The sequence below is a fragment of the Natator depressus genome, chromosome 3 (assembly GCF_965152275.1).
Source record: "Natator depressus isolate rNatDep1 chromosome 3, rNatDep2.hap1, whole genome shotgun sequence".
Taxonomy (NCBI): domain Eukaryota; kingdom Metazoa; phylum Chordata; order Testudines; family Cheloniidae; genus Natator; species Natator depressus.
Window position 1 is genome coordinate 126,822,049 of NC_134236.1, and position 17,118 is coordinate 126,839,166.

The window sequence follows — 17,118 nt, forward strand, 5'->3', positions numbered from 1 at the left end:
CCTGGCCACCCATGCGTCTAGGGGCTTCAGGGACCTGGCAGCTGCTTCTTGGGAGCCGTGGTAAGCGCCGCTGGGACCCCAAACCCCGCACCCCAACCCCGTTCCACAGCCTGGAGCCGTCTCCCACACCCTGAACCCCTCATTTCTAGCCTCAGCTGGAGCCCGCACTCCCAGCCCAGAGCCCATACCCCCCCACACCCCAACCCCCTGCCCCATCCTGGAGTCCTCTCCCATACCCCAAACCCCTCATCCCTGGCCCCACCCCAGAGCCCGCACCCCCAGCCGGAGTCCTCACCCCCCTCCTGCACCCCAACCCCCTGCCCCAGCCTGGTGAAAGTGATGAGTGTGGGGGAGAGCAAGCAACGGAGACGGGGGGATGAAGCAAGTGGGGATGGGGCCTCAGAGAAGGGGCAGGGCAGAATCAGGGCCTCAGGGCAGGGGTGGGGAAGGGGGCAGGGTACGGGTGTTTGGTTTTGTGCTATTAGAAAGTTGGCAACCCTAATTCTGCAGTCAGAGCCATCTCTTGGGTACAGCAAATCGGGGCGACTGCTCCGGGCCTCATGCTTTGGGGGGCCCACGGGCCAGAGCGATTGCCCGGCGCAGTTGGTCCTGGAAGTGATGGATTTGTCACTTCCAGCCCGGGCCCCGCATACCCCTAGTGATGGCCTGTCATATGCTGTCTTCATACTGGGCATGAATTTTAAATCTCCGAGAGATTTACAAAACAAGTTAGATGTGACCTGGTGCCTCTGCTTGCTTGCTTTCTCTGCCTCCCTTGTCAGCTGTTGCTCCTTTGTTTCCCTGCTGTGCAATCAGAGAGGCAAAGAACAGGGACCTAGGTTCCTGGCAGGGGGAATCTGTCTCGTAGTCAGAGCTATATTCCCTGGTGACAGAGGACAGCATTGCAGGTAAAACCGCCATACAATTCAGAACCTTGGGTTCAAGTCCAGTATTCAGTATTTGGCGAGGAAAGATGAGATTGGCCTGGTCATCTAGTTGGAGCTGCTAGCCAGTATGGAATAGATTTAATTTATTATTTGATGTATCTCATTAGGAGGCATAGTCCCTTCAAAATTAAATATTTCAGAGCAGTATTAAAGTTATATCTAGAAGGTCTAGAAACCTCTTCTCTCCAGGTGCTGTACCCTGACACTAGAAGTGCTCATACTGACTGTCCCTATTCTGTATTTCTGGTGTCTCGGTGCTCTTTGGGAAGGCCTCCTCACTTCCAGCACTGCACTGAGAATGCCTGAGTTCCCCCCTTTGGGAGCCATTGCAAGGCTTTTCTGTTTAGTCACCTTTTTGCCTGGTGAGCTGGCCTCAAAGGGATGGAGGGCACCTGATTTTGTTTGCCTGGGGGTACTTTGTGAGGACCCTTTAAATGACAGTGTGTCTGCTGAGTTATGCTTTGATCTATGTTTAATAATTATGGGCATGTAACTGTTGGTTGTGGTTGGCCTGGTTTAAACATTACAAATAAATCTTGTAACAAGATTCAATATTTTAGCATTTTGGCTGAACATGAAAACACCAGTAAACATGAAAAAATGAGTATTTTAGTACATTGCCTGTTTAGCAGGAGTATTCTGGGTCAGAACTGGCTTGCCGTCCTATACCAGACTGACTTTTCTCCTTTGTTTGTTATCGCAGGCTTTTCAGTCTGTCCCGGCACCCCTTCCCAGCTCGTTGCCATGGTGCCAACACTTCCAAGATTTCCTGCCACTTTATTTCCTGTCCAGCTCCCTTTCGAAAACTCTTCACCAGTCCAGAACAACAGACATTTACAAACCAGTCCATCAATAACACAGACTTCCCTTCAGAAACATTCCCCAGCGTCCTCACCCAACAGCAGCTGCTCAGAAACCTTAGGGGAGCACCCACAACCTCCAAGTCCAGGTGGGGAATTAACCAAGGCACTGGAAATCTGCACCCAAGGACATTGTGCAAATCATGAAAGCTAAAATCCGTATAATTTTTGATGTGTTTTTTTGTTTTAAAAACTTTGAAATAAAGTTTTAAACTCATTTCCCTACTAGTTTGAGATGGTGGCCATGCTATTTCCAGTGCTAAACAAGTAATCAGAGGCTTGTTGATGTGGGGGGAACAGAAAGTAAATGTTAGATTAAAATAAAAAAGTTGAGTTACAGGGTGTAGGGAACATGGTGGTTTCCAGGAGAGGGACAGTAAGAAGGAACTGAGTGATATGGCTTCCGAAGGTGATAGATGCGTCTGCTTAGCCGAGGAGGAAGTCTCTGTGTTAGCAATCTCTGTTTTCACAGAGGCACATGGTCCTGCCTTAAATGGACAGGGATGGAAGCTCTGGTCTGGCTTTTTTTCAGTATCACACTGTGCTGTACTCATCCTCTTTAACAGTATTTCTCAACCTTTTTGATAACAGGGACTGGCTTGCTGCCTTCCTACACTGTGTCAGGGAAATCTCAGGGACTGGCGCCAGTCCACAGACTGGTAGTTGACAAACTGCTTTATAAGAAAATGTTGAGGAGTGAGAAGGAAGCAAAACCAAAGTGGTCAAAGAAAGTGATAGCAAGAAAAAGAAATGAGAAACTAGGGTAAAGCAGGGAGAATTTATTATGGAGGGGATGAAAAAAGTGCAAAGGGTGAAGGCAATTAGATGCCAAGGGGAGAAAATATAAATCAGACCTTTGTCCTAGCTTCCTTTAAGTTTACTTTATATCAAGACCAGCTACAGCACAATGGTATGGTTTCCTGTTACAGTGGGAGACACCAAGGGACCCATTCAGCAGGGTATTTAAGCCGGTGCCTGACTTTAAACACGACTAATTAGGCATATTCTTAAATACTTCACTGAACTGGGGCCTAGTGGAAATTACAATGGGTGTGTTTTGTTAGGCCCTAGAGTTGAAAATTAACAACAAGTATCAAAATGTATATAAACTAAAAAAAAGGTGTTTCTCTGACTATAGGGAAAGAGATCGAGCCATTATCTCGAAGTGATGGAAGCCCCACAAAAAAACTTTTCAGACAAGTTGCTCAAGAAGAGGAAATCACATCCAGCAAAGGTGAATTACAGGAACAGATCTGAGCAATATATTGAATTGCTGTAAGAGAAAGACAAAACATGCTAAGTGTGTTTTGGGAGGGTTTATGAAGAGTATTTTCTTTCTCCAGTACGCTGCGCATTATGCATATTGTTTTTCCTCTTACTTTTGAAAATTGTAGAGCTAGAGCAACCCTTATATTAGAGTGCTCATCTCGGCACTGTTTGTAAAGTTAGGCAGGCACTGTAGTAAGGCAAGGGAGACAGCATGGCCCAGTGCATTTGGCGCAGGCTTGGAAGCCAGGAGAGCTTGGTTCTAGTTCCAGTTCTGCTACTTAACTTGCTGTGGGACCTTGAACATGCCACTTAATCTCTTTGGGCTGTATCTCCATCTGGCATACATTAGCACTGCTCTATTTACTTCCTCTGGAGAGCCAGCCATAAACTAAACTACAGCTGATGACAAGGAGGAGTAACTTACATCTCCCTGCATTTTTGGTAAATCACCTACATTAAGTCATTCAAGCTAAATTAAACTAGTTCTTAACCTCCATTAAACACTTGCAGATGCTTTTTCTCTAGGAGCAAAATACTCTCCCCTGCACAAAGCAGGAGTAGCTTGGCTTGGCATGGCGGGTTGGGATGGCTGTTGGAGAGGAAAATCAAGATGTCTTCACGGGGCTTCAGTAGCACTTGCTGTATTTGTGCTGTAAAGAGTGGACACGAGTTGCCAGCGATGTCATGTGTGTGAAACATGAAGGATCAAACATAGGCTCTTCTGCTCCCAGACCACAGAATTCTGTGATTTGAACTAAAGAAGTAATTCTCCATTGGTTGACACTAGTATTAGGCTTTTATCAAAGTGACAACCTGCCAGTTGTAGGGAGTCTTGCCGGTTGGTTCAGTTTATAGAGTGGGGGGGGACTGGCACATTTCTGTGACAAAACCTCCTATTACAAAAACGACATGCAGCTCTTCTTGTGTCCATTTAGTAGGCTAGCCACTAGGAGGTGACATAAATGCACACACTTGAGCAGGTTTAATTCTATCCTGCAGATAGCAATGCTGGATAGACTGCTAGACACTGACTAGCCAGTTAATTTCAGTTTTATACATTGAATGGGCATAAATCAATTCATTTTCACTTTTCACTCTTTGTAATCATTAGATTTAGGGATTAGAGATTCTTATGGTCTTTTGTGAGTCTCATTCTTCCATCTAGTTAAGTTTAAAATATTCCAGGAAGCATTTTCAAATATTAAAAAAATCTTAGAAGTTATAGAAAGCTTGAAAAATGTCAAGGCTTTCTTCTTATGTCCCTCCTTACTGCTGTTTAGATGAAAGGCCACTAAAGGAAGAGGCTTGTCTGAATACTTTGTCTGCCATTAAAGAAGAAGAGGGAGAGCAAACTAATGAACAGATTCCCCTTTCCCCTTTTGGCATAAGGATGGATGCAAGGACTAGAAACCTGGAAGACAGGTGAGGAAAGGGTTTAGTTTGTCATTTACAATGATACAAATAAAGCTGTTGGTGAACAGTCACTACTTTTCCTCACTTTTATACACATACAGTCCTAGGTGCTGGAACTAGGGGTGCTGGGGGTACTGCCACACCCCCTGGCTTCAAGTAGTTTCTATATCCAGGGTTTACAGTTTGGTTCAATGGCTCTCAGCACCCCGACTATAAAAATTGTTCCCGCACCCCTGTATACAGTAAATTGCAAATGCTAGCATATCAATGGGGTATCACAGACAAAGCTCCTTTCCCTATTATGAGATTAGTTTGTGTGCATGGGCAAAGTTGGGACAGATCCATGGCTCCTTGATAGGACTGCCAGCTCCAGAGCAGAAACACCAATGACAACATTCAATCACCTCCTAGAAAAAAAGCCAAATGGAGGAGGTATGGTTGGAGGGGGCCAGACGCCCTGAGCACACCGGTGTAAGTGGATATGCAGGCTAACCAGCCAGAGAAAGGAAATAAAGTCCCAGTGACGGGCCTCTTCATATCCCTTTCACAGGGTTTCCAAACACACCAGAATAGATTAGCTCAAACTACTGGTTAATACCTCCCCCGGCCCAGGCCTTTTCAGTTTAAGGCAGCTTGGAGGGGAGAGGACTGTTGTACAGAGCTCTGTATTCTAAGTTGCCCAGGTAACCGAAGTCCAATTCAGCATGTTATATACAATTGATTGTAAAAGTAAAAGATGGAGACCAAGACTGGTACAAACTGGACTGTTTACGTTAAAAGAACTGGAATAAAGGGTCTTTAAAGCTCCTGCTAAAGTCACTGGCTGGCATCACTGAGCTGAATGATTCTAGAAACGGAAGGAAATGTTTGAAGTTGAAATCACCAACGTGTGTTTTGATTGGTTAATGTTCATTGCCATCCATGGTCTGATATTGCCCATCTGAGCATCACTGAAAGGAACAACGGGATGCATGGACTGCAAGAAGCAAGCTCTACCATCAGGGGTTGCCGCCCTGTCAGGTTTAGGGATCCCAGGGCCCACCATGACACTGCTGGGCCTTTGTCATTCTCATCTGCACAGACATCCTCACCAGACCCAGTTAAAGAGAGGGAACCAGATAGCATTTCCGCTTCCACTGGCTTTGGCTAAATCCTGACCGACGCTTGGGATGTGACCCTGCTGTCAATCCCTCCCAAATGTCTTACTTTCTCCCCCCCCCCTATTTCTCCTCTTTCCTATCTCTCTCCTTTTGCCTTCTACCTAATCAGACTGACCAGCCAGGACAGCTCCACCTTTTGCTACACTGCTGTGATCCTGTGACTGGAAGGGCAGCTAAAAGCAATCCCTTAAACAGCCTGGTGCTGGTAAAAGTTTGCCAGGTGTTCAAGTGGCTGATCAGACTGCGCTGCGCCTGTGTTTCCTCTAGCAGCAAGGTTGTAAGTGAAAATCAGCCCCACAGGCAGAAGCTGCCTTTCCTATCTTTACTGTTCCTTTCCCACCCCTTTCATGTGCGTTTGCCTTGTTTTGCCTTAAAGGAAACTGGACCAGACTTCAACTACAATAACTGCTCAAGATCATCTCAACTATTTCTCTTTTCCTCCCCAAAAAGGACCGCTAAGACCATAGTTAATGCCATCTAAAAGACTGCTACACATGGGTTTTGCCTATATAAGATTTTCTGTAACTAAAGAGAAAGGGAACAGGATGTACCCTTCCCCCAAAACAGCCTCCTTTGCAGTAGCTTCCTCTTTTCTTGCATAATCTTGCCTAGATCAGCCATGTGATAGTGAGGAGCCAGATAACTCCTTTCATGGTCAAAGCACCCTTACACTTTGTCACAGGAAGACATTCCTAATAAAATTAACCTAGAATTTCCCAAGATTCAGGATTGCCAACCACAAGTGTTTAAAAATAATAATAATGAGTCAGCCTCGCACACCCCAGACTGAGATTTTTAAAATGATAATTTTGGGGTTCTTTTATTTGCCTTCTGCATTTCAGGTTCAAATCTTCCAGCTCTTCTCCGCAGCCTTGAGGGCTAGAAAACTTTTTTTTTTTTTTTTAAATGAAAGCTGAGATTCTCACAAAATCAGAGGACTCCTGGAGCTGAAGCTTTAAGAAAAAACACCAATACTGGCAACACTGAGATGCACACTACATACATACATACTTCTCACACACACTTTCTTTCACTCACTCCTCCTTCCCTGGGGCAACCCTAATTATTCCAGAAACAGCTTTTAAATATTAGCAACTATGCATAGTTTAAAAAGCAGCAGGGCAGCAGAAAACAAGGAAGAAAAGGCTGGCCCCTGTGGGCAAGAAGACTAGGGCTCATTTTTGGAAAAGCACCCTCCATTTTTGCATATATAAACACCTGCGCACACACTTTTCGAGCACTAGCACTTGCACGCACAGGTGGTAGCATGTACAAGGGCAAAACCCATTCTTGCCTTAGAATGTATCAACTTTCACACGTGGGAATTAGTGCTTGAAATGGTGTCTGCAAGTGCAAAGTTTCCTGCGAACAAGCGAAGGCCAGTTTGAGGCCCTTTGAAAATGCAGCCCCTAGTTTCCTCAAGTGATTAAGCCTATGCATAAAAAAATCACCTGGTGCCTCAAGACATCTCTTGAGCATTAGCTACAATTATAGCCATAATTTTACTCTTCGTTGAGCTTCAGAGAGCTCCAGATCAGGGAATAATGTCATCAGCAAGCAAGGATCATCCACCTGGAGGGAGGAAGTAATGATAAATACTGAGATGCTTTTCTAAAGCAAATTAAGAAACATTTCCATATGTGTCCTCAGCACGCTAGTATTTTCACATCTTATGATGTTTTCAAGATTTGCTTTCCCTGAGACTTCAGAGACCTTTTAAGTAAGCTTGTAGATACATCCCGAATAAACTACTGAAAGGTTTACCTCTGCTTCACTACCCTGGTCTGTTATTCAGAGACTTCCATTTGGCCTTCCAATACATTACAGACATTCTTTCTCTCCCTTGCCAAAGTAAGGGCATGCTGTGATATGTCGCTTTTTTCACCAAATATTGCAGACTTCTCCCTCTCACTGCATTATTCTCTGCTGGAGCTGGTGCAGGTCTGGGACAAGTGCCTGGAATAAGCAGGCTGTGCAGGGTTGGAAAATAGTCCAGCTTCTCAGATTTATTTGTCCTTCAGGCATTTTCCAGTGTTTTAGAAGAAATTGCTGTCTGTCTGTCTGCAAAACATATATTCAGGCTCACACAGGATATTTTCAAGGTGAAAAGTGGATCCTGTAAGGATTCAGAACCCAGGTCTGTAGGGCTCCAGGTGACCAATGCTGCCCTGCCACTCTCTGGCAGCTATGGTAGAGCCATGATCAGTGCACTGTAAACCTGGGAGACTACGTATCACAGGAAGTGCCATCCATGGAAGCCTCAATTAGCAGTATCCCTGTAACCTCTGATTGGTCCAGGAGGAGCACTATTTAAGAGTTCCAGGAAGCTGTCTCTGCTAGTAGGTGGATCACTGGTTGACTATTATGACAGACCTTACTCCAGTCCTGTCCTGCTCCCTTTCCTGATTCCAGCTCTAACCCTTGGCTCTGGATCCTGGCTTTTGGCCCTGGCTCCATGCACTAAGCATGGGTTCCTATGTCCTGGCCCTAATAGGTGCCAGGTTATGTTCGATTCATTGCTCGGCCACTTCCCCCTTTTAAAAAATGCAGATTACCTTTGAAATTGGAACTAGAGGTCAGCTGTACTATAATTATAAAGAAAAATAGCTGGGAAGTTATTACATTTGATGCCATCTTATTCTTTGCCTAGACCAATCAGACCAGGAATTGGTGTAAGACAGAAGACTTTTGAAGAATTTGTTGAAGAACAGCTTAAAGTGGATTCTCAAACAACAGACAGCCACGAGCAGGTACTGTATTATTGGCTGTATTGATGAAACTGTTCAGCTTGTTTCTACAAGTCCCTATGGGCTTAAGTGGTACATGGGACTTGTTCTGGTTCTTTGCACAAGGGTGAATTTCTCCCCTCACCTGTTAATAATGCTAGAGAGGCCTAGACTAGCTTCCACAAATTAAAGCTGTGTCCCCATAAATGCACTGTGAAATGCTGTTTGCCTATGATATTGCTGACATTTTGTGAGCTGTTTAGTGTTCACAGTATCCTCCTCATCTAGGTACTTCATGGCCTATATTCTAGCCTCCTCCAGTTTATTTAAACTAAATTAGATCTCAGGATGACTCTGTTATTCCATTTGTCACCATTCCCTATCCTAAAACTGTTGGTGTTTGATAATCATGTCCCTCTTCTTTTTGTCTTTTCTAATGTGAATTTAGTGCTTCATTCTGCCTGGTGCTGAGCATGCTCGTCCCAGTCCTGCAAATTAAGCACATGAGTAATCCCATGTGCTTATTCAGTGAGATTGCTCACATGCTTAAAGATCAGCATGTGTGTAAGTGAATCTCCTTTGCTGAACTGGGGCCAGAGTGCTCAGCACCTTGGGCAGCATCAAACCCTTAATCCTGGTGACATGTTCTGATCTGGCTGCCCTGAAGACAGATCTTCAAATAATTCACAGAACCGGTATATCCAGTGATGAGCTGCCAAAATCTTAACAACGGGTTCCCTCCTCACCCCACGAGGGGGTGGTTGCCCACGCCCACCCCCACCCCCCGGGACTCCTGCCCCATCCAACCCCTCCTCGTTCCTTGATGCCCCCCCCCAGGACCGGGCAGGAGGGTCTCGTGGGCCACCGTAGTGGGTGCCCACCCCACCCCTAAGAGTCAGAGGCACCTGCCGGGGGGCGAGGTGGGGAGTCCCGGCAGTGCTTACCTAGGGCAGCTCCCAGGAAGCATCCGGCAGGTTCCTCTGGCTCCTAGGGGCGGGGGAGCGTAGCTACAGGGGGGAGCAGGGGGAGCAGTCACTCCCCCCACTGATCACATCAAAAATGGTGCCTTAGGCGCCAACTCCCTGGGTGCTCCGGGGCTGGAGCACCCATGGGGAAAATTGGTGGGTGCAGAGCCCCCACCGGCAGCTTCCTGCCCCGCGGCCAGCCCCAGTGCACCTCACCTCCACTCCGCCTCCTCTGCTGAACGCACCACCCCGCTCTGCTTCTCCGCGCCCCCCTGGCTTCCCGCGAATCAGCTGTTCGGCGGGAAGCCGGGGAGGGCTGAGAAGCAGGCCACGGCTTCCCGCTCAGGCTGAGGGTGGCGGAGGTGAGCTGGGGCGGGAGTAGTTCCCCTGCGCACCCCCCCGCCCCGGGTTACCTGCTGTGGCGCAGGCAGCCCTCCTTGTGCCCCCCGCGCCCAGCTCACCTCTGCCTCCCTGGGCCTGAGCGGGAAGCCGCGGCCTGCTTCTCAGCCCGCCCCAGCTTCCCGCCGAACAGCTGATTTGCGGGAAGCTGGGGGGGGCAGGGGGGCGGAAAAGCAGAGCGGGGCGGTGAGTTCAGGGGAGGAGGCAGAGGTGAGGTGAGCTGGGGCCGGGGGTGGGGCGGGGAGCTGCCGGTGGGTGCTCTGCACCCACCAAATTTTCCCCTTGGGTGCTCCAGGGCTGGAGCACCCGTGGAGTCGGCGCCTAAGGCGCCACTTCTGGCCAGTTAAATTTAGAAGCCCTTTTAGAACCAGTTCTCCCTCGTGGAAGAACCGGTTTTAAAAGGGCTTCTAAATTTAACAACCGGTTCTAGCGAACTGGTGCGAACCGGCTCCAGCTCACCACAGGGTATATCTTGGACACTAACAGTCCAGACTTCTCACATGCCTTATTGATGTTGTACTCCAAACCTGATCTGGATGGGCTATGTGGGAATAGGGGTGAGAAGATATATCATTTTCCAAGGCTCATTAAGTCCTTTCTGCTGAGACTGAGAGCAAGGGTACAATGTTGACGGAGACAGATATTCAACAGTGCTCAGCACACTGGATGAGTGTCTCAATGGGAGCTACCGGGTGCTGAGCACTCTTGAAAATCTGGCCCTTAGTGTCAAATGTAGCAGTGGCTTTTGTCCACTTGAAATTGGGGGTTCTGAGACCTCTATTTTATCTTCAATCCTGTCTACCAGCTCTGCCACCTTGCTATATTTACTGACCTGGAAGACATACAGTTCAGCATCAAACGTTTGGAAACCCAGAGCAATAGATTCCTGTTTCCTCTTTGTCCACCAACAAAGAAACGCACAAACTCAAACTGATACATTATCTTCCTTTCTATATGATATTACACAAAACACTCGTACTTGCCTTAGCTGCAGGCAAACTTCTCATCTTTAGGGGCTGTTCTTTTTTCCAGTATCATATTTAGTAACACTAGCGATAACACAGAAGGAAATAAGTTGTTGCGTGTCATTTAGTACTTATATTTGCATAAGGGATAGCTAGTATGTAGGTGCTACTGAATAAAATGTTAAATAGTAGTTGAAATTAGAGCCAAAATTTTCCAACTTGGGTGCCTAAAATTAGGCACTTAAATCCATATATAGGCACCTAAATTAGTGGCTGATTTTCAGAGATGCTGAAAAATCCAAAGTCAGTCAGAAGCCCAAGGCCTCAGCAACTGAAATCAGACTACTAATATAGGTGCCTCGTTATGGATTTAACTGCTTTACCTTTAGGCGTTCAAGTTTGAAACTGTTGGCCTACCATGATATGATTAAAAACTGTGGACATCAGAAAAACTTGTTACAGAAAACACATAGATCTATGGAGCCTGAACCAGACCCCTTTCTTTTAGCTCCGAACCCACGGGCCTCTACCACTGGAGCTAAAGGAGCAGCCCTGTAGCTGCTGCTGGTAGTTTTCATGTCCTCTCTGGGGGCTAGTTGTGATTCATTTGCTCAATCACCCAAAGCCAGTACCGTAGACTAGGCTTCTGGTGGCCCAGTTACGTTTCTTATTGAACCCTTTGCTTGTATTACTGGATGTGAACCTTTGCACTCAGTGGAGCCACGTGCTCTTTCTGAATAATAGAACACTTAGGGCCATATCCTGTCTGGAACCACATGACACTCCCACTCATAGGAATGACGTGAATAAGACTTCCCTGCAGGCACTGAGGACTCCTAAAAATAAAAATACTTAGCTTTTACATTTGCAGTGTAGTTGTAGCCGTGTCAATCCCAGGGTATTAGAGAGACAAGGTGGATGAGGTAATATCTTTTATTGGACCAATTTCTGTTGATGAGAGAGACAAGCTTTTGGGCTACATGGAGCTCTTTTTCAGGTAGCTCAAAAGCTCGTCTCTCTCACCAACAGAAGTTGGTCCAGTAAAGAATATTACCTCACTTGCCTTGTATCTCTAGCTTTTGTGTGGTAGTTTCCACCCCCAGATAATGTCTAAAATATTAATTGATCCCTATAGTACTCTTGTGAGTTAAGTGTTTTACAAATTGGGACAATCAGATAGAGAAGCTAAGCGGCTGCCCAAGGTCACTGCGGGAATCAATATCACAGCCAGAACGCAGAAGTTTCTGGCTCTTAGTCCAAGACTCAGTCCACTGGACCTCACTCATCTCTCTTGGGGTGCAAAGCACAGGTAAAGGAGAATGAATTCCTTCCTCCCCTGAGCTGGAGATGGGTCTGAGTCACCTTTGCACCCAGGCCATAGCTGCTGATACAATGTATGGGCCCTAGTAGCAGCTGTAGCTTGCTGTACAGCATCCCTTTTCCTCTGTACACACACAGTTTTGTGGTTCAGTGGATCAGTGCAGTCTGAAGATCTATTGTCCATGCCACCATTCTGCTGTCTACCCACAAACAACCCTAGTCTTGCTTCCTCAGCACACAGGGATGTGGAGGCTTCTGCTTTCTGCTTCTTGCTTCCCATCATAACGTGTTGTTTCTGCCAAGCTTTGGGTCTTCTGTAGCATGGAGGGTATTTGGCCTTTTTAGAGATTAAAGGACATGTTTTGGGTTTGAAAGTTTTTATGGTGTCGTGTAGTTCTTGTTCAGTTCAGATATCTGAACAATAATGGGGTACACATGCACATTGGAACAGATGTGACATGAGGTAAACAGAAAGAGTAACTATCTTAGTTCAGTGATAAGCATAACACAGAATCTAGAAGGTTCTTATAAATCTCTCACAGGTTGGTTAAGCATCAGAAGAAGAGCTGGGCAGGAAATGATCTTCTGTCCCATGACAGTTTTCAAGATTACAACATTTTTTCCCAAGTCTGAATCAGGACAAAAAGTTGGACTCAGAAAATGTTTATGAATTGAAAATCCAAAAAAAACCCCAAATTCTATTTGTGTCAATCAAAACCTGTCATTTTGATTTTGACCATTTCTTTTTATTTTTTATTTTTTTACTTTAATTAGCATAAATTTCTATGCAAAAATTGTTTTGAACCAGAAAACAAGAAATATTTTATTTTCAAAATAGAAACATCTTTTTTTAAAAAAAAATTTTTTTAATTGAAAAATGCATTGACTCCAACCACTTCCCGTTTAAAGTTTTGGTTTCAACAAATTGGCATTTTTTCAACAAAAAGCCCCATATCCCTCCCCACCCCAAATTCCTGACCTGCTCTAATCAGAAGGCTCCTGAGCCTGGTAACTTTCAACTATGCAAACTGTCAAGTGCTGACCTATTGTTTACATCTAGGTTTTCCAGTTCAAATAAATACAATTAAAACTCAAGTGAAGAAAAAATCTGAGACCACTTGCCGGGAGTTCATCCCTGGGTGTGTGAGATTTCAGAAAAAGGTCAACTTAAATATAATTCAAGTAAAATTATCTTTATAAACAGATTATTAAAACAACAATTTTCTCTTCTTAAATATTATCCATTAATTTATCTATCAGTAAGCACTGCAAAATTTACAAAATAATCACCACAAACCAGAACATTGTACTCTATATCACTAAACCAGAATAGAATGTATAACATTTTGAAACTTCAAGGTGATACAATATACAGCAATCAATTCAGGTACTACTATAAAAATACAAGTAACTTAAGAAAACACTTTTTTTAAAGATTATCTGGATTTACAGAACTCAAATTACTTATTACCATAAACCTTTTCACTACTTCGTGTAGTGCTGTCCATGTGACATAAAAGCAAAGGTGTTTACGTTCATAAACTTCACTGGCCTGAAATTAAATAAAGGAGAGTTCTAACTCCTATCAGAATTTTTGGGAGGCTTTTGCCAGATCACATCAGCACAATAGCAGGCATCCGTGGTTCACTTTAATCTGAAATTCTGGGAAATCTTAGTATTTCTTTCTACATGGAAATGTAATAATAAAATGAAGTAGTGAATTATTTGCTATATAATGCACAGTTATATTCATTACATTTGTCTATTATTCTGCCTTCTATGACGTCCTTTATTTGTTTCCTGTCTTTCAATTCTGTGCACGTTGAGAGGGATTTTCAAAAGTTCCAAAATTACTTAGGAACACAAGTCCCATTGACTTTCAGTGGTACCTGTGCTCGTAAGGGATTTAGGCACTTTTGAAAATTCCACCCATTATCTCTCTGTATTTCTGTTTTCCCCAGAGTATAGTAATTCAATATGTACTTTAAAAGTAAACCATAAACCTTCAAAAAAATACAGCACAAAATCCTGTTTAAGGTCCTTTTCCCCCCGGTGCAAAAGGGCCATCACTTGGCCTAAGCACCACTGGAGGCCTCAAAATAGGGTTTTAGTGGGACTTAAGGGATACAGAAAGGCCAGGTCCTGTCCATCTGCACAGGGATGCATGTTGCCCTAACAGAACATGGACTAAATCAATGGGATTGGTTTTGTGAATAATCTGAGCAGGTTTCAGATTTAAGCGCAGACTCAAAATATATTTCCTTGCAGTTGTTAAACTATGAGAAACAGTGAGAATAATTTGCTTGCCAGAATCTGAGTTTATTGGCAATATCTGATGTCATCACTAAACTCTTTAGTGCAGTGACTGTGGATCAGATTCTGTTGGCAGTTTGTTAGTTTGTCCATATACCTGATCTTAGAAAAAAGAGGCCATGATTTTGTGCTAGCTTTGATGTCATCACCTGTTGCAGAGAGCACAAAACCATGAAGTCCGATATTTGCAGATTAATTTATATATCTGTCTGTAATTTTTATTTTAAAAAAAGAAAAGAAATGGAGGGCCTTAGCCACAAAGTGGTCACTGAATGACTTTTGAACATTTTTTATATCTTTCATCTGAGATATTGAAACTATTTCACTGTTATGAAAGCAGAAATAGGAAAACACTTCGATCACATGGAAATAAAAATTCTAAGATAGCTGTGCACAAGGACTGAATTAAGAGGGTTACAAAGAATGTCTGGGCGTTCCAGAAGTGAGTTTTAACCTATGTTAACCAAACGCTCTGGAAGGGTTTTTTAGATTTTCTAAAAAATGATTAACTAAAATAACACTGTCTGAACATTATCTCAGTATAATATTCCTCCTTCTGAGAATTTATTTTGTGCTGTATGACTTGAGCAGTATAAATGCTGGAAAACTAACATTGTGTGTGTTTAAAAAGTTTTGATATAAAGGAAAATAGAAAAATGTGGCATACAACAAAGAAACTGTTTTTATTATTATGGCTTCCGCCTAATGGGATCTGATTTCTCTCTCCATTTTTGAAGAATGTCTCATAATTTAAACATAATTTTTGGTATTTGCAGAACTTCTGTGAGGCTAAAATGACCCCTCGGAAATCTTTCCTGAAACGTGGAGAAGGCATTGCAAGGCTTGAAAAAAATAAAGAGAACCTTGCGAAAGAACAAGCCAAACATCCCAGAAGAGTTAGTTTTGATTGCCAGAATCTCTTCTCTTTGTCTTGCCAACAGGATGCAGGAAAATTACAGTTGGGGAAACATTTAAATCGTTCACATCGACGGGTCAGCAGCCCCACGGTGTTGGTCTCTAATGAAAAGAATACAGATTGCACTATCTCCGTGAGTGAAATAAAGGCTCATATTGACAGTAAGGCAAGAGATCCTGAGCAATGCCCAGACGAAAGAGGAGAAGGAGGTGGTGGAGAAGAGTGTGCAAAGGAGGATCCTGTTGTACCACTGCAGATGAACTGGGCTGAACTCCTGCAGCCGTGTCAGGAACAAATTACTGAAATGAAGCTACAAATAGATGAGAAAAATAAAGCTCAAAGTACTGATTCTCTAGGACATTCAGACAATGCAGACAAACATTCCACGGAGTCTACAGTTCAAAAGGACCTAGATATTGTGGATCAGTGTGGGAAGGGCAATCTAACTCAGATAGCAGAAAAGCCCTTGGAAATCCTTCAAGAAGCTTCTAAGCTTCAGAATTTTGAAGGAAGCCAAACCAAGCAGATGGATTGGAGCACAGGCCTCAAATTCACACCAGGTGTGAAAGGAATTAGCAGTTGCCACAATGAAGAGTACACTGTGAGCAAAAGCGCAGAGAGCCAAAGAGGACCCACCACTGGGTTTAAGATGGTTAATGACAGAATAATGAAAGTTACCCACAAATCAACTCAAGGCATGGACAGGAAAAAGAACATCACACCTATCGGCCACCAGCAAGAGTGGCAAAGCAGTAGAAGTGCTACCAACAAGTGGAATGCTCAACTTTTGTCCAGTGGGTCAGGCTGCACGTCCACTGACAGTGAGAATGACCCCAAATCTTACTGCTCTCGGACTCCCACAACGCACGTGCCTCAGAAAGTAGGTCGCACAGACAAAAATTTGGATCTCTCTGATGCTGATTATGCTAGTGATGAGCCCAGTGGAGCAGAAGAGCTGGCCCTGAAAAAGCACACCAAGCCACCTCCAAAGAAACTGGGTGCTCAAGCGATAAAAGGCAAGCAGGGTCTCTCTCTCAGCACAAGCAGCAGTGAGTCTGGTAACGGGGTTGCCAGATTGAAAGGAAACAAGTCTTGCTCTTCTCTTCGAAAGTCTCCCTTTTGTCCCCCAAGATCTACGAGAGGTGGAAGAGAGCCTGAGACAAGGAGTGAGAGTAACGTCGGGGATGTTAAAAATGTAGATCTGCAGTCATCACCCTCAACATGTGATCTGGTGGCCAGCCTGTTCCCTGCGTTCAAAATTAAAGACACCTTTGCAGAGGAGAAGACACAAAGAAAACCGGTTCTGGGTATGATAGGTAAGGGCTAAGCAAAACTTCTGTCCCGATGTCAGCAGCAGTTGAATTTTTCTTGGTTTATAATGATTCTACACAAGGGGTGCAAGTAGAATTCATCTCTTACCTGTACGCTGCACTCATGGGAGGGACACAAAGAGGGGCACCAGCTAAAGGGGGGGGCACGTGACCCCCCCATGTGACTCCTCCCTGCCCCACCCCAGCCGAGGGCCCCGCACTTTCCCGGCACTCTCCCCTCCCCATGATCCAACCCACGTTACCTGGGGGGGGTGGGCCTCTGTCCTCCTCCCGCTGCGCCGGAGACTTCTGAACCACAGGGCTCTCCGGAACCACAGGCGAAAGGAGCAGAATGTGAGGCCACCTGGCAGCTCCTCCAGCACGGCTGTACTGCCCCCAGCCCTGTCCTCCGACAGGGCTGCTGTACAGACCGCAGAAAGGAGATGCAGCTGCATGGAAGGGCTGGGGGTGAGGATGGAGGTGGTACAGCCATGCCGGAGGAGCTGTGGGTGTAGGGCCACCCAGCAGCCATGTTCTGCTCCTATGTATTTCTGG

At 44.9% G+C, this 17,118-nt stretch overlaps 1 protein-coding gene across 5 annotated transcripts in view; it reads left to right on the top strand.

Moving 5' to 3' along the window:
- Positions 1–17,118, top strand: part of LOC141985052 (centrosomal P4.1-associated protein-like) — a 66,420-nt gene that overhangs the window by 23,284 nt on the left and 26,018 nt on the right. For 4 of the 5 annotated variants that reach the window (XR_012638864.1, XM_074948765.1, XM_074948766.1 and 1 more), the window contains 5 exons: positions 1,651–1,896; positions 2,946–3,041; positions 4,357–4,498; positions 8,300–8,399; positions 15,114–16,569. Coding sequence is in view for 4 of the 5 variants with exons in the window: in XM_074948765.1 (XP_074804866.1) it covers positions 1,651–1,896; positions 2,946–3,041; positions 4,357–4,498; positions 8,300–8,399; positions 15,114–16,569 (2,040 nt within the window). In the remaining variant the exon portion in view is untranslated. The remainder of the gene's footprint in view (positions 1–1,650; positions 1,897–2,945; positions 3,042–4,356; positions 4,499–8,299; positions 8,400–15,113; positions 16,570–17,118) is intronic. The other variant, XM_074948767.1, reaches the window with a different exon arrangement.